This window comes from Nelumbo lutea, chromosome 2 (assembly GCF_056320005.1).
Source record: "Nelumbo lutea isolate HS-2025 chromosome 2, American lotus-T2T, whole genome shotgun sequence".
In the NCBI taxonomy this organism is placed as follows: domain Eukaryota; kingdom Viridiplantae; phylum Streptophyta; class Magnoliopsida; order Proteales; family Nelumbonaceae; genus Nelumbo; species Nelumbo lutea.
Genome location: NC_142685.1, coordinates 85850166 through 85876025, shown reverse-complemented (window position 1 = coordinate 85876025; position 25860 = coordinate 85850166). Strand labels below are relative to the sequence as shown.

The 25860-nt window shown below is 40.4% G+C and overlaps 2 protein-coding genes across 4 annotated transcripts in view; one reads left to right on the top strand and one right to left on the bottom strand.

The window, feature by feature from the left end:
• The window catches only part of LOC148871703 (Tryptophan/tyrosine permease), a 114147-nt gene extending 109836 nt beyond the window's left edge, over window positions 1–4311 (top strand). For both annotated transcript variants that reach the window (XM_088968121.1, XM_088968120.1), the window contains 4 exons: window positions 2228–2378; window positions 2495–2579; window positions 3207–3335; window positions 3939–4311. In XM_088968121.1, the coding sequence (XP_088824247.1) occupies window positions 2228–2378; window positions 2495–2579; window positions 3207–3335; window positions 3939–4120 (547 nt within the window). In that variant the 3' untranslated portion in view covers window positions 4121–4311. The remainder of the gene's footprint in view (window positions 1–2227; window positions 2379–2494; window positions 2580–3206; window positions 3336–3938) is intronic.
• A 5025-nt stretch (window positions 4312–9336) lies between these two features.
• On the bottom strand, window positions 9337–21853 carry LOC148871702 (uncharacterized). 2 transcript variants are annotated; one of them, XM_088972598.1, is made up of 3 exons: window positions 21464–21682; window positions 20427–20630; window positions 9337–11472 (listed from the first exon to the last, which is right to left on the bottom strand). In XM_088972598.1, exons 2-3 carry the CDS (start codon window positions 20449–20451, stop codon window positions 9503–9505), a joined length of 1995 nt encoding a protein of 664 aa, XP_088828724.1. In that variant the 5' UTR covers window positions 20452–20630; window positions 21464–21682; the 3' UTR covers window positions 9337–9502. The 2 variants fall into 2 exon arrangements, with proteins under 2 accessions (XP_088828724.1, XP_088828725.1); XM_088972599.1 differs by lacking the exon at window positions 20427–20630 and having other exon boundaries at window positions 21464–21853.
• Window positions 21854–25860: the final 4007 nt, after the last annotated feature.

Here is a 25860-nt window from a genome sequence, read left to right as displayed (position 1 = left end):
CCAACCTTCAGATCTAGTGTCACCTAGACCTGATCTATGCACCCTACAAACAGCATCTGATTTGGTAAAGTTTTTGAAGGAGTGTAAACTTTCCTTTTTTGGACTGCAACACCTTTAGGCTTCATGTCTTTTATACTAGCCTGCAATCTAGGGTTTTCTCTCCAAATTAAAGGGTTCTTTCAAGGATTTTCAACCGCTACACTTGGGGGTCTGGTTTGGAGTTTTTCTTAAGGTTGTTTCTATCAGCACAAGGTACCTTATTTTTCCTAGAAAAAATACCTGATAGGTTGGTAAATCACAGATTTCGCTCAATCGACTGATTCAATCAATCTATAACCCTAGATCTTTTGTTTCCCTGGGGCTTTCTTGCTTCCCATTAAAGTGTTTCCCTGGGGCTTTCTTGGACTGTTGTTAGATCTGGGGATAGAGAAGCATTCCAACAACAGAGGAAGTCAAGGGACATCAAAAAATACCACAAACAACTTCAGCAACCAAGAACTCAATGTTGACAATCCAAAAGAGGCATGTTCCAAGACTGTCAAATCCAAGAAGGGATCAAAAACCCTTAAATATCAATCTGAAATCTGAAACACTTTAATGGGAAGCAAGAAAGCCCCAGGGAAACAAAAGATCTAGGGTTATAGATTGATTGAATCAGTCGATTTATGGTTATAGATTGATTGAATCAGTCGGTTTAATGGTTTTCCCTAATATTTTTGTGCTTGGACTGTTGTTTCTTTGTTGAAATAACCTCTGATAGAGTTGATATTATTCTTGTGAAAGTTGATGGATTAACCTATGGGATTGACACTGCTTTTACAGCACACGGGAATAAGAAACCTTCTACTAGTGGTGATTCTTTTGTTAAAGGTGATTCTCTGGCATCTATGGTTGAGGAAAACATTCGAGAGCTAGTAACATCTACTATTTCTTCTCCCTTTTCTGCTATTGGATTATCTAATGAGTTCTCCGGTGGTTGTTCTTCTCCTTCTCATGTTTGGATCAACCATATGATAGGAGCCTACCCTAGCTAACCTAGTAATCTTACTAAAACCCATCACAAACATATTTTTACTACCAATGGTGAAAAGTTAAACATCACCGGTAGCAATGTCTATCTCTTAAGATTTCTTCCACTGTGTCATTCCCTCTTAACAAGGCCTTTCTTGTTCCTAACCTCACTACACATCTCATTTCTGGTGGCCAATTAGTTGATGAAGGTAGCATTCTCACCTTTTCCCATGATGGATACTTGATTCGGGACCGGAACACTAGGAAGGTGAAAGGGAAGGGGGGCACAAGTAGGACTGTCTGTTTGCATTGGAGTTCGAGAAGTCTCAGACTGCAACATCATTCGCTTATTTTAGTTCCTCTACTTCTAGTTCCTTTCTGAGTCACAAAGATATGTTTGGGACTTACGGAATAAACATTTGGGTTATATACATGCTGAGAAATTAAAGTTTTTGTTTGATTCAAGTTTGATTAAGAATAAAGTTCCTTCATTGCAAACCTTTGATACATCTTGTGCTTCCTGTTGTTTAAGTAAGAATTGCAGTTCTTTACTTCACATGTTTGAACTTGCTACCTCTCCCTTTCAGCTTATACATAGTGATGTCTGGACTGCATCCATCACTTCTCAACTTGAATCAAATACTTTGTATTGTTTATTGATGATTGTACCAAATACACGTGAATATACTTTCTTCGCCACAAGTTAGAAGTGTTCCCAACATTTAGGGTGTTTCATTATATGGTACAATTTTGGTTTTAATCACGAGTGTGTATTCTCCATTCATATTCACGGGGAGAATACATTGATGGAAACTTTTCTTCCTCAATTATTCTCTTCTTCCTTCCCTTTCTTCCATATTCTTCTTCAATTACTTTTCTCTCTTCCATCTTCTTTTCTGTTTTTCTTTTTTCTTTGTTCTTTATTTCAGTTTATTGCAGGTGGGATCAACAACTTGAATAAAAAGCAAACAATAAAACAAGCTGTAAATAATGACTAATAAAGACTGTTAACATATTGAATTGCATGATATTGGCATACATCTGACTCAAAGGTGCCCCACATAATATAGTTTAATATTCTAAATCAATGCCTTGAAGAAAGTTCCTTTTATAAACTTCTTGTATGCTTTTATATAGTTAGAGGTTACTAATCAATTGATTGCATTTCTGTAGTCTTTAGTTCCATGGATATTATTGACTCTTTTAACTTTTGCAGGACCGCCATTGTTCTAGGAACAGCTATTCCTCTTCTTCTCTTTCTTATTTGGGATGCTGTAATTCTTGGAACCATTTCAAATCTGGGTTCAGATAGCTACAAGATCACAGACCCATTAGAACTGTTGCGGTCTGGCAATGGGATTGTTGGAGTAAGTTGTTCAATGGTCATTCTTAAATCTCTTTATTGGAAGTTTAAACAGGATAAGAGAAGAGTGTAAATTGATAGGGAAAGTCTGTGGTAAATTTGAATTTTCATTTTTTGCAGCCAATTATTGAGGTTTTCTCATTTCTTGCGATTGCAACATCATATATTGGATTTGTTTTGGGTCTTTCCGACTTCCTAGCTGATTGTGAGTGGGCCTCATTCCTTTTTTTAAGGGAAAAAAGTAATATTTATGTGCTTTGGAATAATGTAATTTTTTATTATTCTTCTCCATTACCATGTCCTGTATCCTACAAATACATGACCAACAGACTTATCCAGAAGTGCTATACAATCAAGACTACAAAATTATTTATTATTCTTCTCTACTTTCATATTCTCTATCCTAACCGCATACATGACCAACTGACTTATCCTCAGGGATTATAAAATCAAGATTATAGATCATACTTGCTATCATCCTATGGTTTCACCAATGGAACCCAATCTTGTATTCATGTTCTTTCTGGTGCTTCACTAATGTGGCTTTTTAAACCTTGGGCTATCCTAAAGGACAAAATTTTAGAAAGGGATGCAGTGATAAAATCCCCATTAATTACAGGAATAGAAGCTAAGCATTCTTACAGAACATAATTCGGGTCATGCAAGTGCATCTGAAATCACATCTGAACAAAATACAAATAATTATACATAGCCATGCATTTATGTCACAAATCTCAATCATTCTTGCATTCTTTTGGTTTCTTAGTTCTACTGAAATGCATTCCCCTTCTTGAATTTTACTCTTTACCTTGTCATTTTGGTGAATCTCTAGTGTTAAAACTGCCAAGTGGCCAGAGCAAGCCTCTCCCTTACTTGTTGACTTTATTTCCGCCACTAGTTCTGTCACTGCTTGACCCAGAGATATTTTTCAAAGCATTGGATTTTGCAGGGACATATGGAGGTAAGCCATTTTTCTGACAGATCCTTGTTTTATTTATTTGTTGTTGCTGCTGTTTGTATTTATGGATTTTGAAAAGCGACATTCTCAAGTCAATTCAATAATTCCTTATCCCAAACTAATCTGGAGCCTGCATGAACCTGGCTTTGCCTTGCCATTCTGCTTAGGCCCTAAGGCCTATATTTTCTGTTAACTCACAATTTGTCAAGTTCTTTCTCATATTCTAATCTATATGCTTATGGACTTCAACCTTATCCTTTTATAGGGACCTACCCCCCTTTGCAGCAATTTTTAGATGCTTAGTAACAGTAATTTTCTAAGAAGTTCAGACAAAGTTGTGCCTACTGCCTGATTTATCAAAATAGAGAGACTTAGGAGATTTATTATAAATTTTTGTTGTTAGCTGCCCTTGTTGTTACCTACCCCCCTTGAGAGTTGCATTAATATATTCCTTCATTCTTTTTTAACGATATTAATGAAAATGAACAGCAATTCTGAGCCCAATTCCAAAATGTTACTATTTGGGCAACTCAACAGTGTCTTTTACATGTGAAGTTACTTTATTTCTGAGCTTGTATCTGATATGGGGCTCTTTCCAATTCATAGTTTTGGTCTTGTTCGGAATTCTTCCTGCTGCCATGGCATGGTCAGATAGGTTCAATGATTCAACCCAGCCTCCAAAGCTACCTTTACTTGTCCCTGGAGGAAGATTCACCCTATCTATTGTAATTGGAGGAGCGGGGTATGTTATTCTCTCAGAAATACTCAAGAACTTGGGAAATCCATGATTACAAAAATTGAAGGTTCTATCTATTGTTGTAAGTTTCAATTGCATGAAAGCTTTTTTTAACTTGAGGAAACAATTGACGGAAAAAGAAATTCAGGAAAAGTTATGAGAATTTGTTTGGTTATGCACATTTTCCCTTTTCACCTCTTGTGGTCTAAAAGATTGTATATTATTGAAAGATGATTGCTGAAAGCAGAATCTTTTTTTTTTTTTTTTGGTAGAGTTGAGTTGAGTCAGTTGAGTTATACAATCAGCTTCAGCTGATCGGTTGATTTTCAAATGCTTCATTAAATATAAAAAAAGGGAAGAAAAAACATTTCAGATATACCAAGCCATCCATTGGATTTGCCAGTCGAAAATGCAACTTATCACAAGAAATCCTCCCAAATAGATTACAATTTGAAGTTTGTAATTCACTACTTGTAATTTTGGTGCAAGACCTCGATTGTAGTTTGTATCCAATGTATTTGAGTAAGGAGGATCACAATAATACCATAAAGTCTGTCTGATAAAATCGAAAACCTAATCTGGTTTCCCGCAACAAGTTATATCTATATCTATAGAAGGGTAGAGCAGTACACAAGGCTCCTGCCAATGTGGGGTCTAGGGAGGGACAGATGTGTGCAGCCTTACCCCTGCACATACAGAGAGGTCTCAAAGATTTGAACCCCGGTCGCCCAAGTTGCAATGGAGAAATCAAGGCGCACCCTCTTATATCTATGTATCTATCAAAGCATTAAGACTGTTGGGATGCAGTCAGCAAATCTATTTAATCAATATTAGGGCTGCTCATGGTTAACCGAACCATGGGTATTTTTTGAACTAAACTGATGCAACCGGCTGATTGCCTATATTACGGTTTTTCAGTTTTTCTATACTATAGCTTTGCACTCAAAATTAAAAAATAAAAAAATAAAAAATAAAAAAATAAATATCTGAGAAATTTCTGAGATTTTGCTAGGCTAGTCGACATTTGACTGGTTGTCTAAGACATAGTTGTTAAGGTAGGCTCCTCGATGTCGTGGTTATGGCCTCAATGGAATTGACAATACTTTCTTCAGTCCCTCTTGTTCCCATTTAACCTATCTTCTCAGACCAATGGATGTAATCCTTGTCCTAAATCTGCATTAGGATTTGGGTTCTCAAGGTGTAGAGGGGGAAGTACTTTTTGTGCTATTTGTCAGCTTGCTCCTTGCCGTACTTTGTACTAGCTAGGGAATTTTCAGCATTAATGTACTTTTCTTCTTGGGAAAGCAATTCAAACATGTTTTTGGGTTGTCTCTAGGAAAGGGAGAAATTAAACCTAGAGACCTTAAAGGTCTTTTATGATTGTTGCCACTTCTATCACCTGATCGAGGTCATGGATCTCCAAGAAGGCTATGTTAAAGTGCCCAACAAACTGTTTGTTGAATTGCTCCCAAAAACTAATGGATTGAGGTCGAAGCCCTAAATACCACAACCAAGTTGCCTCTTTCAAGGTCACTCGAAAAACTTGGCACATGATCACCTTAGAAGCTCCATGTAGGACCATGAGGGCCTTAAATCTCTCCAACTAGTCAATCGAATCCCCAAGACTGGGCATTTTGATTTTTGGTGGGAGAGGCTCCTCCATCATGTCCAAGGTGAATGGTGGCTCTCTAGAGACATCAAGATCTACATTCTTGCTTCACTCCACCTCGTTTACAACAAGCCTGGCTGTCATTTTCCAAATCTACTTATCTTGGTCATGTACTCAATTTTGGGGATTAGGTGAGCCTGTCAATAACCTAGCTCGATTCAGCCTTGGAATGACTGGACATAATCAATTTGAAGAGTTGTTCATTGAAACGAATTCTAGGCAGTGCTTTGATGGCAGAATGCCAAGCTTGGTGGTCAGAATGGTGGGCTAGCAAATCAGCTCCACTAGCCTTCCTCTCCTACCCTTGGTTGTTGTCATTGGGAAGGGGTGCAACATTCCTCATCATGGTAATGACGTCCTAGACTTGTCTCTAGAGCATGTTAAACTACTCTTGGAAGACTGCCTAAGGCTGGAGTTAATTCTGAGGTGTACTTCCAAAAGAGGCATGCTAGGAGTTACAAGATTCTCTGAGTGTAGTTCTATGTAGGTTTCGTCTTGGGTAGTGGAATAGAATTTTTGTTTAGGTTTCCACAGACAACACCGGTTGTTGATGTTCGGTCTCTTAACATGGAGTGATTTAGAATTCTTTCCAAACTCAGCTAACTTGTGATCACTAAATAGCACTAGAGACTAGGTCTGTCAATGGATTATTTCTGCTCGACTGCCCAAACTGGTTATGTTAGTTCTGGTTCCATGATTTTGTCTCAACTAATAATTGGGTTTATTCTAGTTCTTGCCCGTTCTAACCCAATTTAGACTCAATTTTGGTTATTTTATTAAATATATAATATTTTCTTAATTTTATCAGATTTTATGTTTTAGATGGTAAACTTGATAGGTAATATAAGATAATATTAGTTTAATATTTAATTTATTAACATATAAAAAATTTAGGGTTCGTTTGATTTGCAGACAAGACCAGAATCGGAATTGGAATCGAAATCCTCTGGAACCGGAATCGGAATCACCTATTCCTAATGCATGTTTAGTCCAATCAAGAATGGTATTGAATTCTGATTGTTGTTCTTTGGTTCATTCAGAGTTGGAATCAGAATCAACTGGAAATGTTCAAATTTGTATTAGTCTACTTATTATATCATTATTACTTTATTAATATTTTATGACTATATAATTATTATTTTATCAGTACTTTGTTATTATAAATTAATTTATGAATATTTTATTTATCACTATATTTATTAATAATTTATTATTATTAAATAAGTAATATATTATTATGCTATTGTTACTTTAATTATATTATATTAATATCTTATTTGTACTTTATTATTATTATTATTATTATTATTATTATTATTTAATAACTAATATTTTCATTTTTTTAATTTATTGATATTTTATTTATAACTTATTATTATTACATTTAACAATTAATATCTTTGTTTGTTATTATAGTACTATTATTTTATTACTATTTTACTAATGTCTTGTTAATAGTTTATTAATATTAGGGTTTAGGGAGCATTTTGTCATGAGTTCTTTACTTTTTGATAGACTTTGGAATGAAAACCCCATTCCCTAGGGGGCATGGGAATCGGAATCCAATTCCTACCAAATAAATGGTAGGAATCGTAATGGGTCATTCCAATTCTGATTCCAGAAACCTATTCCTCAAAACCAAATGGATCCTTAGTATTTTATCATCATTTTTATTAAGGTTATATTATTATTTAAATAAATAAATGTAATTTTCCTTATAATTGGATCTGTCGCTCTAGACTTGATAAACCTAACCATAAACTAGGATAGTTCTGGGTCCATGATTTTGTCTGTTAATAATTGGTTAGGAGCTGGAAACACCATGTCCCAACCCAGATCCAACCCATTAACAACTTATCAGAGACTTTAAGGCTATGTTTGGTTTGAAGGAAAATGCGAGGAAAGGAAGGAAAAGGTAGAAAAACCTTTACAAACCTTGTTTGGTCTCTGAAGAGGATCTTCTGACGATCAAGTCAGTGCAGAGGTGGAATGCATAGCAGGTGAATAGCTCAGTGAATAAATGAGGTATGCCAAGGTGAATAAAAGGCAATGAATGTTGAGAATAAGGAGAGAGATTCCAGAGAGAGAGAGCCTCTACCTTGGTGAAGGGTGTGGAGCGATTGGCCACTTCGGTCGTCCCAATGTCCACACTGGAAACTACCCAATCGTTATTTGACTGATGTATGGTCAACGGCCTGCTGAAGTGAAGCCATTACTGGGTGGTTCGTCGTGGTCAGCAGCTCTGATAAATCTCCATTTATCCTTTTGGCATGGGCCACCTGGCGTGTTCTTACTGGCCGCTTCTTTCTGGCCATATCACCTCTCTAGAAAAAAGTAACTTGTAATGCTCTTCTATTCATTCTCCTATGAATCAATGAAGAGATATATAAGCTACTTCCAAGGTTCAAGGTATCGATACAGCATGGAATTTCAGTCATCATTACTCTAAATAGTCATTTAACATTTGCATTGACAAATGGTTATGCAAAATAATAATAACAATAATAATAATAATAATAATAATATTTTATTTAATAGAACTCTTGATACACATCTGAGGCTAACCCAAACCCAGCCCAAAGTTTCAGGTTGATAGGGTTGGGGTTCAACAACTCGGGTTGGATTAGGGACAGTTGACCTCAACCCCAATTAACCAAGATCGGATCACCTACCAACAAAACACATTCCAACCCATACAAATATCATCTCATACATGGCAAGTCCCACTTTTATGGTGAATCCTAGTCTCAAGTTGAGATGTGCGGTGTAAGATGATGTTGATAGAGGGTTGAAACGTATTTTGTTGGCAGAAAATCCCAATTCCACTTAACCCGGCTCAATTGGACCGCTAGTATCCTCGAATTAATTAATCAAATCTTATCTTTTTTCCTCCCTGATAGATGTAAAGACGGGTAAGAAAAAGAAACTCCCTTTTCACAAGGTCCCATTAGCTCTCCAACCTGCATTATGACCAAATCTGCAAATCATACCACCATGCCACGTGCCCATCACTGTGGAAATGAATAAAATACGCCCTATATCAGGTACCTCATGACTCATATAAATACCACTAAACCTTGCACAAAGCATTTCCCTTTCTCCATCTTTTATTTCAAACCAAACACAGCACTAAGACTGACATCAACATTGTTTGCAAAATACAAAGCCAATAAACTAATGAAGTGAACCTAAAGGCAAGGTGAAACAGAATTTGCACTCCCATGCATGTGTTGTTATGTGAACCAGCACAGATGAATTTACACCACACGCAAATGAAAACACAAAGTAGCCTTGCAAATTGCGTATGCGTTTCCAAATTTTGAACCTCGACATGTGCTGTAAGTTAAGAGTAGATAGATCATTAATTGAAAGTGGAGATGTGTGGTATACTACCATGCCTTCCCTGATATCCAAGTCCTAATTCCTAAACATATTTTAGCTAGAATGATGAATCAAGCATGACGCCAATGCCCTATTCTTTTTGCTATTGCCACTCCTTCCCATATTTTCGGTCGTAATTCTGTTCAGGAAGGGGAAGGGAATAGCAAGCGGAGTGATGTTGAAGTTGAACCATTAATGAAATGCTTAAGCAAGAAAAATAAAAGAAATAGAAAGGAAACCAAATATCACCCAGGAACTAAATTCTTTACACTTTTTTAAGCAGCAACAACCATCAACACGGCATAGAACCAACAGCAGCAAATCCAACCTCTTTTATCTGTCCTTTTATCCTTTTTTTTCTATCTTTCAAAGTCCTTCCCCGTCCTACAGAGAAGGGGAAGTAACAAACTCCCTGGGTAGACTAAAAAGATCCTTCCCTGCAAATGGTGATGTCCACTCGTGAGAACCTGCAGAAGATGATGTATCTGTCGCCACCACTCCATCCTGCAATCCCGTGATGCAAACACCACTTGAAGTTGCTGACCTCATTGCAGGCATTGCAGCTGCAGAAGTTGCTGACGACCATGAGTCATACATCCGACTGTTTTTCACAAATGAAGCAAGCCCCAACCACAGCCCATTTGGTCTTGAAGATGTTGACTCCAATGTCCAGTCTATGTTGGTGTAGTCACATTGTGGCATCGAGTCCCCAGTATTCCAATCAACTGGTGAATTTGAACCTGATGCACCTGTTGAGCCCCACGCAGAGAAAAGCCCCAGAGAGGATGGCACAGAAAGAGATGATGAATTCCCTGTGCTGCTCCAAGAACCACCCCAGCCATTTGTTGTGGACTCCACGGGACTGGATGCAAAAGGTTGATACTGAGGTTGGTAGAACTGTTGTGAGCTCATATTGCTTGAACTCAGGCTTGTTGGTGGAATATACGGTAAACTACCGCATGGCTTCATCATTTCCATACCTGCAATACTGTTAGGATACCATCTGGTACTCACAGTAGGGGGCGCATTGATACTTGTGGCTGAGTTCTGCTTTGCATTAGTTGTTTGTGGGCGCTGCATCATGATCACTGGTTCTCTCACTACTCCCGTTTGAAGGTTCTTAACTTCACCTCCAACAACATACCGAATTTCGGTCTTTGTCGGTGGAGGTGCAACTTGGATAGAAGATGCCAAAGAATATGAAACAGAAGGGCTTGACCCCACAGTTGGCCACCTCTTCTCTGCTGGTGCAGCCACTTGCGGCCTTACCCACTCTGATTTTGGCTGGATCCTCAGAGACTGTAAGTTCTTGTTTCCGGATTCAGGAGACACTGCCACCATTGTAGCTGTTGCCTTTGTATAGTTGAAATCTTTTTCATCCCTTCTCTGTTGTATTGTAACAGGAATAGTGGGCTTCGCTCCCTGTCTCATTGGATTGTGGGTGACAGAAACTGCAACCTTACCACTACTGACCACTGGAGGATCTCCAGTTTCTTCTGGCTTCGGCAGAGCAGTAGGTGGATGCTGTTTCTGTGGCTTCAAGGTTTCTGCTGCTTTCTCCAAATCACCTTCACATGCTACGACAACTCTTTCAACCTCCTGCTTTGAGCACTTGAACCTTATCTCCATCTCTGCAATCCGAGCAAGCTCTTCAGCAATATCAATTTTCAAGTTACCCCCACCATCAAGGTTTGAATCCTTATATTGAGCTGCTTCTTCACCTCCCTCAAATAACCATGCAACTGATTCCTCTACCTTGCCTTCATTCAATATAAGAGCCATTGTTGCTCGCTCAGAAGAGAATCCCATAGCCACAAGCTGCTGGGCAAGTGCTTCTAGTTTTCTGGACATGAGATAGCCACTGCACCGCTCATGCAACTCCTGGGCCCTCCTCTCCCTTTGGCGCTGGTGCTTCCTCTCATTCTTCTGTCGGATCTTCTCCCGTTTATCATTGTCTGCACCAGGTATCGTTTCCTGCCGGACAGTACTATTTATCTTTTCTTTTTGTTGATCTTCTGATTCACCAGAGCAACTATCATTATTTGACACAGAATCATATTCTGCCCCAGTCCCAAGAGAGCTCCCAGAATGATCATCTGTCTCATCTATATTTCGGAACCGACCATTACTGTGGGAAGGTGGAGAAGAGACAACTGGTGCTGTCTCAAGGGAATGGAATGTTCCTGAAAGTGGATTGTATGCACTTGCTGGAATGCCATTCCCTGTAGTAGAAGCTGTAGAAGGCTTGGATAAAGCCTTTGGCTGCTCCTTGGCAGCTTTTGCAGAGGACTTGTCCTTAGATTTGGATCTGGAGGCTGGAGACATTTCACTGGTTTCCAAAAGCAGAAGAATCCCTGAAATGTCACAAAGATAAAACGTTTAATTCCTCAGAATATATATCAAAGGATCAAAATCACACAATCATGTAATAACTTCCCAAGGTTAACATAATGGACAAGAACTTTGTTAATAAAGATTTGCATGCATGCCACAGAGCTTCAGATAAGAAATGAGATGTTATAATCATACAATACGTACTAAATGTGAAACTATCAACAGAAACAGATTAATCTCACAATTATTCGACTTATATATTGACTTTCTAAGGTAATATATATATATATATATCAAGGAACTTGGGAGGCACTAGCAAGGGGGTTTATTGCCCAACTATGATAAATAGAAGGGCTTCCTTCAAATAAGAACAAAAGGCAATTTATAACATTGCAAGACGAACACTTGTCCATAAGAACAGGAATAGCAAACCTCCATTAGAACTGTTTCTTTGCTTGTTACCCCCATGGCTAACAATGGTAGGATATGCCTGACATGAATGAAACAGAAACTTAAATATTTATTGCCCAATACATATATATACCAAATTGCCAATAAGGCTTAATCCTTTAAAATTTGTAGATTACAGGTTGAAATGCCACTTCCCTACACAATGACACCAACAAACTTATATCCTTTCTAATCAATAACAATATATAGATCTTCACCTTTTTTATTCAAAAATCGCCATTAAATGGGCAATAACATTGATACTCCACACATCTACAATATTGTCACCAATTCAGGTTATAATACCATATCTTGTACTCAAGATAGTGCTAATAATGTTTACAGGGGAATACGTCGATTCCAGTAAAACTTCATGTTGGTACCCATGGAAATATTAGGAAATTCATGAACATTTTAAACCTTCAAGATCTCACATGATCACTTGAGGTGATACTATACCTATAGTAAAATAAAATGCATATTGAGAAATCACATTGAAACTAAAATTTATTGAACCCAATTCCAGTGCCCACAACAAAAACCTTGCTTCTCCCTCCCTCTCCTCTCATAGCTGAGTAGTGGGTACAATGTAAAAGTCCCCCCCCCCTTTCCAAAGTGATCAGATGCCAATAACAAAACTCAGCAATTTATCCTGTTTATTGTGCAACTTTTTAATTCTCTTTTTCCAAAAATTGTAAGGGTACATTTCAATAGAATGGCAAAAGATACAGGAAATTAAACCCATGTATACTAAGGTTCTGTACAATGAAAATATACAGTCATATGCACTCTGCCCTTTCCCTACCCTTCTTATATACTTCATGTTCTCTTAGACACCTTACAGTTAGCATTCAAACCATAATCAAAATCCTATCATAGGAAACAATGCTAAAACAAGATGTGCATAGAGTTTGTCCACTCCCTACAGTGGCAACTATCATCTATTTGATTTCACTCCATCAGCTCCCTCAAATGTTTGTCTACAATCATTATTTCCCACTACAGCAAGAAAACACAGTCATATGCACTCTATCCTTTTTACTTCCCTTTTTATACACATTATGTTCTCTTAGACACCTTACAGCTAGAATTCCAACCATAAGCAAAGTCCTATAATAAGAAACAATGCCGAAACTAAATGTGCTTACAGTTTGTATACACCCTACAATCACAGCTACCATCTATTTGATTTCAGTCAGCTGCCTCAAATGTCAATCTAGAATCATTATTCCCACTGTAGCAAGACAACACACAGGTAAGAGTTCTGCATGTAATCAGTGTTGCATGGACACAGACACAGGAATTGAAATCCAATGCATGTCCAAGAGTCTAGCTTATCAAGATGTGTTGGGTGCTGCCTAACTCAGGGTTCGTAGAGTGAATCAAGCTCGTGAGGGAAGAGGAAACTGAAGGGAAACAGAGAGAGGGGAAGAAAAGGGGATTCAGAGGGAGAGAGAGAGAGAGAGAGAGAGAGAGAGAAAGAGAGATTTGTTCAGATGGAATTCCGTGGCTCTTTATTTCTTCTTCGGGTTTTTATAGACAGGTAAGTTGTTTACAGTTGCAGTCTGTTACAAGATGGTTACAGCTTGTTGGACTGTTATTCTGTTCTAACAGTCAGCCACTTGGACTACATTCTTGCTGACATGGCTTCTCCCTTTTTTTGTAAACTTGGTAGACAGGCTGGCTATTCTCATGCACAGACCTTGGTTTTCTGCAGCTCTTGGTCTTATCAATACCGCCCAGGTTAAGCTGGACCTTGCCCTCAAGGTCAATATGGGGGAACTGGTGTTGCAGTTGTAGATAGGGTTCCCATGTGGCATCCTCTTCCGGTAGTTGTGACCATACAACTAAGGCTTCTGGAACAATGTGAGAGCCTTTTTTGACCCATCTGAAATTAGTGATACGCACCGGTTCTGTTTCTAGGTTCATGTCACTTGAGAATTTTGGAAGATGTGGTTGAGTTATAGCCACTGGTTTCAGGCATTTTTTGAGAACTGAGACATGGAAGACTGGGTGCACATCTTGTGGGAGATCCAATCTGTATGCAAGAGGTCCAATTTTCTCCAAGATCTTGAAGGGTCCAAAGTAGCAAGGTGCCAGTTTGTTCCATCTCTGTTTTTGTACAGAAAGCAATTCGTAGAGAAGCAATTTCAAGTAAACCGTATCACCAACTTGATAGTGTGCTTCCCTATGGTGTTTATCATATGATTGTTTCATCCATTGTTGGGCCCAGAGTAGGTTCTGTTTAAGTTCCTATAGAATGTTGTTTCGATTTAGCAGGTGTTCTTCTAGTGAAGCTACTGCTGTGGAGCCCCTTTCATAGGGAATCAGTGCGGGTGGATCACGACCAAATAATGCCCTTAAAGGGATTATCCCAGCCGATATTTGATAGGTAGTGTTGTACCACCATTCAGTGCGGCTGAACCATTGTCTCGGCTTTGTTCCGATGAAACATCGTAGATATGTTTCTAAGCAACGATTGACCACCTCCGTTTGCCCATCTGACTGTGGATGGTAGCTTGTGGATTTGCTGAGCTGTACACCTTGGAGGCGAAAAAGTTCTTTCCAAAAGAGGCTGATGAAGACTGGATCTCTGTCAGAAACAATAGACTTTGGGAACCCATGGAGCCGAGCTATTTCTCGCACAAAAGTGTTAGCTACTGTAACTGCATTAAATGGATGTGACAATGCTAAGAAGTGGCTGTATTTTGTAAGGCAATCAACCACTATTAATATAACTGATTTACCGGCAGAGGTCGGTAGGCCTGTTATAAAATCCATAGAGATATCTTCCCAAACTTGGTTGGGTATGGGTAATGGTTTTAGCAGGCCAGCTCGGAATTGGGCCTCATACTTGCATTGTTGACATACCTGGCATGTAGATATGTATTTCCTTATGGATTTTAGCATACCCTTCCAATAAAATTGTAGACACTCCCGAGTGTCTACCCATCGGTGTCGCATGGAAGTAATTTATGAGTTGGTCCAAAAGTGGTGAGTCCGCTGGTAACACCATTCTACCTTCATAGTACAGCACTGACCCTTGGATAGAATACCCCGGTTTGTCCCCTGTTTGCTGCAACAATTGTGTCTTTATTGCTTGGAGTTCCTTTCCTTATCACTGCCGGCTGCCTCCCTTAGTTGGTCCCATAGTGCTGTCGTGGGTTGTTGGAACACCTGCAATTGGAGTATGCTCCCCACTCCATGTTTGGGTTGATGTGACAATGCATGCGCAACCCTATTTGTTGCTCCCGGTTTGTATTCAAAAGTGTAATCAAAGCCCATTAACTTTGAGACCAACCGCTGCTGATCTGGAGAAAGGACCTGTTGTTCCAATAAGAATTTCATACTTTGGTGATCAGTCTTAATTACAAACTTACAGCCTAGCAGGTAGGAGCGCCAATGCTGACTGCTAATACAACTGCCATCAATTCCCGATTGTAGACTGAAGAGTGGTTTTGTGTGATGGATGATGCCTTACTGAAGAAGGCAAGGGGCTGACCATCTTGCATCAGCACTGCTCCCACGCCCGGTCCCGATGCATTGCACTCAACCACAAATGGTTTGTTGAAATCCGGTAAGACTAGAGCTGGTGGGGATGACACCGCTGCTCTTAAGGCTTCAAATGCTACTTGGGTTTTGTTGTCCCAGCTGAATGAGTCCTTCTTTAGAAGGGCTATCAATGGGGCTGCAATTATGCCATAGCTTTTAATGAAGCGTCGGTAGTACCCTGTGAGTCCTAGGAATGCCTGGAGTTCCTTGGTGTTACGTGGCGTTGGCCACTGTTGGACGACAGCTATCTTGTCTGAATCTGCTGAGACCCTTTCGTCTTCCACCACATGGCCCAGATAATGTACATGACCATTGGTAGGAGGCGCATCCGGCAATAGTGGGATTCTATGGTCATGATCCCTTGTTGGAGGTAGGTCCGTTGGCTCCTTGAAAACTGCAACATATTGATGGAGGATGTTGTGGAGCTGCTGTTTGTATTCAGCTTGAGTTGTTGTATCCTGGGCCCATATGATTTGATCCCCAAATGATGAGCTGATTTGGGTATCGTGCTTGTTTCAACATGGATGCCAAGCTTATTGGGTGGCTCGGCTAGCTAAGTGGCCTTGCAAATGTACTCTAGTCACTTCTATCATGAAATCCGAAGACAAACAGGCCCAGTCACAAAGAACAGGCACAAGTTGCTGCAACCATTGAATTCCCAATACAATGTCGGCCCCACTTAACTCTAGTGGATACAAATCAACCTGAAATTGTTGATCTTGGATGTGTAACCCAATGTCTGTGCAAATTCCATCACATTGGAGTGAGGTCCCATTTGCCACATGGACCTTAAATGAGGTTGTGGGCTGAACTGGCAATCCTAATCGTCTAGCTAGCACAGCGGTTACAAAGTTTAAAGTGCTACCACTGTCAATTAGGATAGACACCTAGTGACCCTGAACTAAACCCGTCGCCCTCATGGTTTGGGGTGATGAGAACCATGTTAAGGCCTGTAGCGATATTTCTAGTTGTATAGTCTTGACCCAATGTTCTTCAATTGACGATCCTTCTTCCGGTTGCTGATCTTCCCCTTCCTCCTCAATGTGTAACAAGAAGGCTTGTTGAGTTTTGCATCTATCACCGAGGACAAACTTTTCTTCGCAGTTGTAGCAGAGACCTTTGTCTCAACGATTTTGCATTTCTGCCCACGTTAATTTCTTTAACGAACCCCATCCCTTCCGATCTTGGTGCAGTAAATGATTTGTTCGTTTGTTGCCAGGGCCTGTTTAGACGTCGGGCTCAAGCTATCTTTTCTTCTTGGGTGCGGGCTAGGGTTGTCGCGGCCATTACCGTTGTTGGGTGCATCGCCTTAACCTCCAACTGGATTTCTCCCTTGAGTCCTCCCACAAAAACTCCAACCAGAGCCTTCTCTGGCCACCCTTGGACTCTCAATGATAGACGTTCAAACACCAATTGGTAATCACAAACACTTCCAATTGTTTTATCTTCGCAAGACTCTCGTCAAAATCTTCATAACCGGAAGCTCCAAACCGGACGCACAGAGCATCTGTGAAGTCGAGCCATGAAATACAAGGATGTCCTCAGCAATACCATTGATACCAAAGGATGGCATCTCAATCCAAATGCATCGCTGCCAATGCCACCCTGTTTGGTCTAGATGTCTCATTATATTCAAAAAATCTTTCCGCCCTACATATCCATGGGATGGGGTTTCCGCCTAAGAAAACTGGGAAGCTCGGTTTGGTGTTTCTCTCCAAGATGGAGCTGCTTCTTCGATTGCTTCATTGGCTAACTCGATCTTGGTCGATTTCCCTGTCTTCAGCCGGTGGGCTTTGCTCCAATCTTTGCAAGATTCCTATTAAAGTATCCTTGATACCTAGCATCTCGCTTGAAACTCAATGGAGCTCGACTTCCACCTGATCAAATCGGGCTTCCAGGGTTGTATATCGCGTATTAGTCATGCTCTGATACCAATTTGTTAGGTGCTACCTAACTTAGGGTTCGTAGAGTGAACCAACTTCGTGAGGGAAGAGGAAACTTAAGGGAAACAGAGATAGGGGAAGAAAAGGGGATTCAGATGTAGACAGGTAAGTTGTTTACAGTTGCAGTCTGTTACAAGATGTTACAGCTTGTTGTAGGACTGTTATTCTGTTCTAGCAATCAGCCACTTGGACTACATTCTTGCTAACGTGACTTCTCCCTTTTCTTGTAAACTTGGTAGGTAGGTTGGCTATTCCCATGCACAGGCCTTGGTTTGTCGCAGCTCTTGGTCTTATCAAGATGAGAAAACATGGATTCATGGAACATCATGGAAAAGTATATACTATTAAAATAATTCATACTTTATGAATTCTAACATTATATACCTGCAAAAAAAATTGCCCTTTTAACCAAGTAATGTTTGATATAAAAAAATAGCATAAATCTTATACATTAGCTGATATTTATGTCAAATAAGCTAGGAGATTAAAAGGAAATGTTACATAGAAGTGTCCTTAAGAAACCATGGAGTGTAGAACTTCAATGTGTGCCCAACATGAGCACATTGTCCTTTTGGGAGAGGTAGTGATTTAAAAAGCACACGTAGGCACACAGGAAAGGTGCATTTTAAGGTATGTGCCTCACCTAGACCCTAGGAATACCACTTTCAAAAGGCACATGCCTAGCGTGCCTAGACATGTGTCTGATGCACCTTGCACCTCAGACCAAGCATGTGTCCTTTTATCCTTTTGAGTTGTTTGGTGTTTCTTAAGAACCCCCTATTTGTTAATGTTGTCCATTGATCCATCCTAATAAAAGATATTTTTAAAAGATAATTAAAATAATAAAATCATTTTTATGGATTAAGAATTTAACACCCTAACGTGGACTTGTTTGAGCTTGCCTCAAGGGGTTTTGTATAAAGACATTTTGTGTTGTAGAATTAGGAATGAAGGATGTAACATGACACTAACCATTTGAAATAATGCAACTGAGAAAGATATAAAGAAACTAAAAGTTTGGCATACTTGAATATGTTTTGTATGCTATTTGTTATTTTATTTTTGCATTTTTCACTTTGAATATGTTTTATATGTTATGTTTATACATTTAAATTTGAGATAATAGATGTTTTAAAACATTTAGTTTAAAATTAAAGTTTGAATTTTTTTAATTAATACTATTTCTCAGTATTTTCTTAATTCGCTTTGAATTTTTACCTTTCTGCATTTTTTTATTTTTCTTTAAATTTTGCACCTTACTTCACTACATGAACTGATCATAAACACTTTGGAGAGGCCACACAACACTACATGCAATGTACACCATCTACCCAACATTGCATGCAATGAAACAATGTACACCACACAACACTGCATGCTAGTGCTTTCATGCTATTGACTCTTCCAAAATAGAAAATCTTTTAAAGAACTGTGGGACTCACTCACAGATATATCTTTCTAGATCTTAATCAAATAAATATGCCCCATCAAAAGTGACTGAATTTTTACTTTCCAATTGGTTAATGCCTCTCAGCAAGGAATTTAAATCAAACTTCTCTAAGAACCCAATATCAATAATGGTGTTACAAAAGAAATAATGCAAGAAAGAACATTGTTTATGGAAAGGGACATCAACCCGCTATTGCAACAAATTGTGTTCTCCTTTTCAGACAAAACCTTACACACCATGTGGATGACAACTCCAAAATGGACAGCATGAACTGATCATAAACATTATCTTCATGTAAGCTTTTAGGGTTGGCTGCATGAATCCTGTTTCACCACTCCATTCTCTTTAGTATCATATCCACTTTTAAATAATGAGAACTTCAATCATTCCTTACTACTTCCACTATGTTCTTTTTAGTCTGCCCGAACTTATCAGAAACATATCATTTAAAAATTGTGTACAGTCATGTCAGAACAAGAATACCTTCATACTGCAACACCTTAATAGTATATTTAAAGACACAAAGTTTCTAGGATTTTTTTTGGCAAGTAACAAATTTCTACAACAATAAATATAGCGCTAAACAGAACGGAATAGTGAAACAGGACTCATGTACAACACCATATAGATGGGATTAGGCTTAGATGATGATGAAAAAAAATTATTTCAACAATGTCAAAAACAAAAGCAAATGTTATTTGTTGCAGTTTTAATGGATAAGCTAGAGTAATTGCAGATTTCCCGAATTGAGATATTGCCTCAGGCTCAAGATTTAAACTTTAAAATGTCAATGTCTGTGGAAATGTCGGTCATCCAAAAATCGGATGGAAATATAGTAAAAATTATAGACATGGTGGAAACATTGTAAAATATGCAAAATATAGAATGGTATTTTATGAAATGACAAAGGAACCATAGGCACACCTTTTTAAATTATTATCTTGTTCCAAGTTATTAAACAAAACTAAGAAACTAAGGTTATAGACAAAAGAATACATTCTGAAATTGCCTTGTAAACCTTAAGCTTTAGAACTTCATGATAGAATTAGTTAAAGCAAAATTTAAACTCATAGAAAATGAAATGGTTGTAACAGATCAAATCTACAACAGAAACAAAAACTATTATTTAGCTTCACGTTTGAAATGAATATTGAACTAGCTCAAAGTTGTAATCATGTAAGTTAGGTGGACAATAACTTGTTAGTTCACATATCTACAATATTGTGACCAACTAATGTTATAATACTATCTCTTGTACTCCACATAGTACTGGTAGTGTTCAAAAGGAATATGCCAATTCTAGTAAAATTACATGTTGCTACCCATGGAAGTGAAAATGGAAATATGTCATTGATACTATCTCTTGCACTCCACGTAGGTCTGGTAGTGTCCATTGGGGAAATGTCAATTCCAATAAAATTTTATGTTACTACCCATGGAAATGGAAATATGTCATGGAAATATTAGGGAAATTAGGGACATTTTAAACTATGCTAGTCAATCTAATAAAACTGTCAATCCACCACAAGTTAACTACCATAGTGATCAAAGCAAATAAAGAAGAGAATAAAAACTCAACTGTTCTCCACTAATGGGTATACCATACATGGCAGATTGGCAGTAAACCTTTTTTGGTAAGCAAATAGGCTACACAATGGGGGAGACCCTTCCACAAACCCCAAGACCCCCCACAACCCTGGTGAGGGTGGGATTTGATTCTATGTCTCTGCTACGACCAGCTAGAGACCTTACCAACAAGCCAGCTGGTACCTTTGGCAGTAAACTGCAGCATTGGATAAATAAAAAATGCACACATAAGAAAAAAATGTATACGTGGCACCAGATTAAACAAGATGAGTATAAATTCCTGTAGAACTCATTTTAGTTTCAAGTACTTCTATAGTTTTATTTCCTGGTGCTCGCCGTTGCATAGATTAATCATCGAACAATGTACAAAAATGTGAAAGGATCACAGAACTATCTGTTCTCCATCTAACCAAACGACCAACTCCAGGGAGTGGAAAATAACCAAGCCCCCAAACAACAGTTAAGTGCAAACATATATTGGAAAACAAACGTAAACTCTGCAGGCTAATCATTATCCGCATTGAATACCATTCCAGATTCAGCCCATCCAACAACTCAGAACCAGATTTCCCAAATGAGAAAAAAAATAATAAAAATGAGTATATTTCTTAAAATTCTACAATCTCAGGAACACTACTACCGTCCAAAAATTCAGATCACGTTCACATCCCAAAAAAAATCGAAAAGAAAACCTAATCTGGAATCTTCAAACTTCGTCCTACTGCATCAAAACTGAACCCTAACTCAACTGCCACGCACGATACCAAAGATCTCAATAACATCTTCCCTCACTCATAACGCCCAAACGAACCAGAGATCAAAATCCAGAAACAAGAAAACCACATTACCAATCGAATCACGAAACCCCAACGGTCAAAAAACCAAAATCCCAAGCCGATCCACCACAGACCACGAAGCATACCAGAAAACCCAAACATGAAACACAAAATCAAATAAAAGAACAAAAAGGTAGAAACAACTGAGAGCAAACCAGCAACCAGACTCTGAAGAGAAATTAGAGAAACTAACCTGGCGAAGAGAAGCCGATCGGGCGGTCCTTCTTCAATGGCGATCCGGAACCGAAACCTGGAAATGAAGATTGGAAGGGTGAAACGGAAAGCAGAACAAAATTAGGGTTTTGGTTGCGAGATTAAAGTTTTGGGGTAAGCAAGCGAGCAAGGGAAAATAACAGAACGGGTGTGTTTTGTCGTCTGCTCGCTCTCTCGATCTCTCGTTCTTTGTTTCCCTTTTTTTCTTTTTCTTTTTTTTTTATTTTTAATTTTTATTTTTTATAATTTTATTTATTTGTCATTTTCTCTATTTTCTGTGCGCGAAATGAACATTTTGGGCGAATTAATTGGAGATTTGGAGTCCGTCGATTTACCTAAATAGAGATCGGCCGGCACTCGAGTCCGAACCAAATGGGAAAGTCTCCGTATACAACGCTGTTAAATACCGGGCGTTTCGAATTCATCGGCAAATAAAGCGTGGAGCGGCGGAGCAACACGGATCGGTTCTTTAGGGGTGCAAATCGGGCCGGGTTGATGTCAATCTAACCCAATAGGTCTAGAAGTTGGTAGGGGAGCAAATGGGTCGGATGATTCAAAGTTCAATCTTGTTTTGTTGAATTCGGATATCTCTATTTTGGATCTTCAAGTCAATAGGATAATAGGATATGATGGAGGGTGATTTGGCCCGACCTCGTAGCATGGGGACACGTGGGTACAGCTAGGCATAAGTGACAGCTCAGCGTGGCAGTCTGGCCATAACTCAGCATACTGAACTCGCCAGAGCCCAGCAATACAACTCGGCAGACATAGCAGCTCATCGAGAAGAAACATCTAGCATACTCCGAATTCTCCCCAAGGGAGAAGGACTCCTGAGCTCCTCCTAGTGGGCCCCAAACTCTTCCTTCCTAAGAAGGGAACACCCCGATCTACGGGAAGTATCCCGAAGTGGGGACACTTCAGGATAGCCCCATTAATGCTCCTGCCCATACTTGCCTAAGGCTCACCTCAAGCACTCTCACCTCGGCTACCCCAGCACCCCGGTGTAGGGTAGCTCGGACCAAGGCAGCTCGGTGCAAAGTAGCTCAGCAACCTATAGAAAAAGATCTACCTAACAATAGTACATGCCGAATTTGGAGGTTGCGCCTGACAAGTCCGTACCCTGTGACAGCTGCCCACATTTGCCACCTCGACTCTGGCAATAACGGTTGTGGCAGAGGCGGTTTATGCTTGATTTGAGAGATCTTCAATATAAAAAGACTTCAACCCTCGAAGAGAAGAGGTATTGAACTTGTGCCATCTACACTCTCAGCTCTTTGTTTTGTATTCTTCGGTTTTCTCAGAGTTCTAACTTAAGCATCGGAGTGTTCCCACTGGGCGAGCTCCTCGGGAATGCTTCACCTTCCCCTTCGCATCAGGTACTGTTCGTCACCAACTGGGAGCTAGGTTTCCGCCAGTTAGGAGTGCCCGGATCGCACAACATCATTTGGCGCCATCTGTGGGAACACTTCAAAAAGCCTTCCTCTAGTCTCCACAACTCCCTCTCAAAAATTCAGCATTCATGGCTTCTTCCAACAATCTGGACGAGGTGCAAACTGAAACATCTCTGAGGAACAGCCCCAACTTCCCACTTTCTGCATCGGATAGTTCACCATCCCCCTCTCTGCAGACGGAGTTCCCAGTCTGAATGTGCCTCAAACAGTGGCACCCGTGAATGTTCCACTTCCCCCTATGATTGGAACAACCTTCGCTAAACCCTCTGTCATCCCTCCGATGGCTTGCTAATGCCAACTTGAGGACTTGATGCAGTGCATGCAAGTTATGCAAGCTCAAATGCAACAGCTCCAACAACTTCAACTTTATCAATAGCAAGTGTTGCACCAAGTTTCCTAGTATCAATATCAACAGTAGTTTCCCCCACTGCCTCAGGCCCAACAGCCACTCCCTCCTCGGCTCCGGCCATGTAGCAAACTAAGCCCCGCTGTCGGAACGAACTTCCTTCTCGCCGAGGAGAGACCTCGGCATCGTAGCGGACAAGAGAAACCAGCTACCCCTGCCTTGCATCATGTAGTCAGGTCGGGGGCCTCCCAGCCAGTTAGGCCCGCGTTGCCTTAGCATTCGTAGTTCTAGCTCCCACTTGCGGAAAACCAATTCGAGGTGTTGGCTGCAGACTTGAGGCAAGGCCCCTCAGTTCGCAGCTACCAACAACAGTTCGAGCCCCTCCCTAGGCCCATCGAGCTTGGAAATATAGAAGCCAGTAGCACCAACGTCGAGCTAGTAAGGAAGCAACGGAGGCACCACCGAGCTCGCCGAGCTCCCACTCACGATCTGCCCGAGCTCCAAGGTAAGGAAGAGGTAAGCTCGGGTGAAATAAAAGTTACCCCACTTCTTTTAGCTTCTTCTCCTCTATCGCCAAAACTTCTTGTTATTCCTATGCCAAAGGATTTCAAGCTTCCCCCACTGGATAAATATGACGGATCCTTTGACCCGAACGACCATGTGGACGCCTTTCAGTCCCAAATGCACCTGGCAAGGCCCAGTGAATCCTGTATGTTCATGGATTTCTCCACCACCTTCAAAGGGGTAGCCCGTACATGGTACCAAAACCTTGCGCCCGGATCTATAAGGAGCTCGGCGCAGTTTGTGCAAGTCTTTATTTTCCACTTTGTCACCAGCAAGAGATGCCCAAGAACTCAAAGAGCCTCCTTGGCATAGTCCAGAAGGAAGGGGAGTACATCCAAAGCTATATCAAGCGATTCAACGACGCTTGTTTGCAAATACTCGACTTGGACCCCACAATTCAGCTCACTGTGGCCAAGCGAGGTGTCACCCATAAAGAATTCAAGTGGCATGTGGTTGTTAATCAGCCCAAGACTATGACCGAGTTCCTCAACCTTGTGGATCAGTTTATAGGGACGAAGGAGGAGATCAACCAGAAAGATGAACAAGCCCTTGACAAAAGAAAAAGGGAGACAGAGCCCTCAACCCAAGGCGATAATAAGAAGAAGAAGGACCAAGCTCGAGGGGCGAGGTCAGGATAGCCTTTCCGAGCTTTGGCAGCAGAAAGGGCGGACAACATGCCCCTAAACATGAAGCGGGTCGAGATCCTTATGGCCATCAAGGATGCCCCATATGTGAAATGGCCACCTCAGTTGAAGGCAAACCCTAATGCAAGGAATAAAAATTTGTATTGTAATTTCCATAAAGACCACAGTCATAGTACCAAAAACTGTAAAAACCTTTGTATTAAGATATAGGAGCTCATCCATCGCGAATACCTAAGGAATTTTGTACAGAATAATAATAATAATAAAGTAGGTCGGCAGGGGGAGCAGAGTAAAGACGCTCCCGAACCCAGTAGGCAGGCAGAGCAACCACAGAGGTAGCCCCTGGAAGAGAGACCAGTTCGGGGGACTATCCACGTGATCGTTCGAGGTTCAATTGTCGCGGGCTGCACTTCGGCAGCAGCTCGGGCATCAACTCGCGAGGCTGCTAGGAAAGAGCAGAATTCCCTGAAGCGGCCAAGGATGGAAGACCCGATCTTCTTCACAAAGGATGACATGCACGGGATCCATTACCCCCATGATGACGTGCTCATTAGAAAGATAAAAATTAACGAATTTGAAGTCAAGCATGTCCTCGTCGACTCAGGCAGCTCGATGGATATCCTTTTCAAAGCAACATTCGACCAGCTCCAGCTCCAAGAAAGTAACCTGAAGCCCGCAAATACTCCCCTAGTAGGCTTTAGCGGAGAGGAAGTCAGGCCCCTGGGAATGATTACAGTACCTGTGGAAGTTGGCACTTGGCCTAGCATAGTGAGGCTCAACCACGACTTCTTAGTGGTCGCAACCCCCTCCCCGTACAATGCCATAGTAGGTCGGCCGGTCACCCATGCCCTACGTGTTGTGGTCTCCACTTACTATCTGACAATGAAGTTCCCCATAGACTTCGGAATTGGGATAGCGCTGGGTGACCAGCTTGAGTCTTGCAAGTGCTACGTCGCCGCCCTCAAAGGGAAAGCTAAGGTGGCCAATGAAGAGACTGTCTCCATCCCGGCATCAACAGAGGACCTAGCTCGGACACTTCAGATTGACACTTCTATTGAGGAGCCTCTACGATCCCAACTGATAAGTTTTTTACTTAAAAATTTAGAAGTTTTTGCATGGTCCGCGACAGAGATGCCCGACATAGACCCTAGCATTATGACTCACAAGCTGAATAATGATTCTGTAGTTAGGACCGTTAGACAGAAGAAATGCAACTTAGCCCCAGAGCGATGGAGGGCAGTCGACGAGGAGGTCGGGAAGCTCCTCGTAGCCGACTTTTTCAGGGAAGTTCATTACACTAGCTGGGTGGCCAATCCCATTCTGTTAAAAATGACTAACGGTAAATGGCGCAAGTGTGTTGATTACACCGACC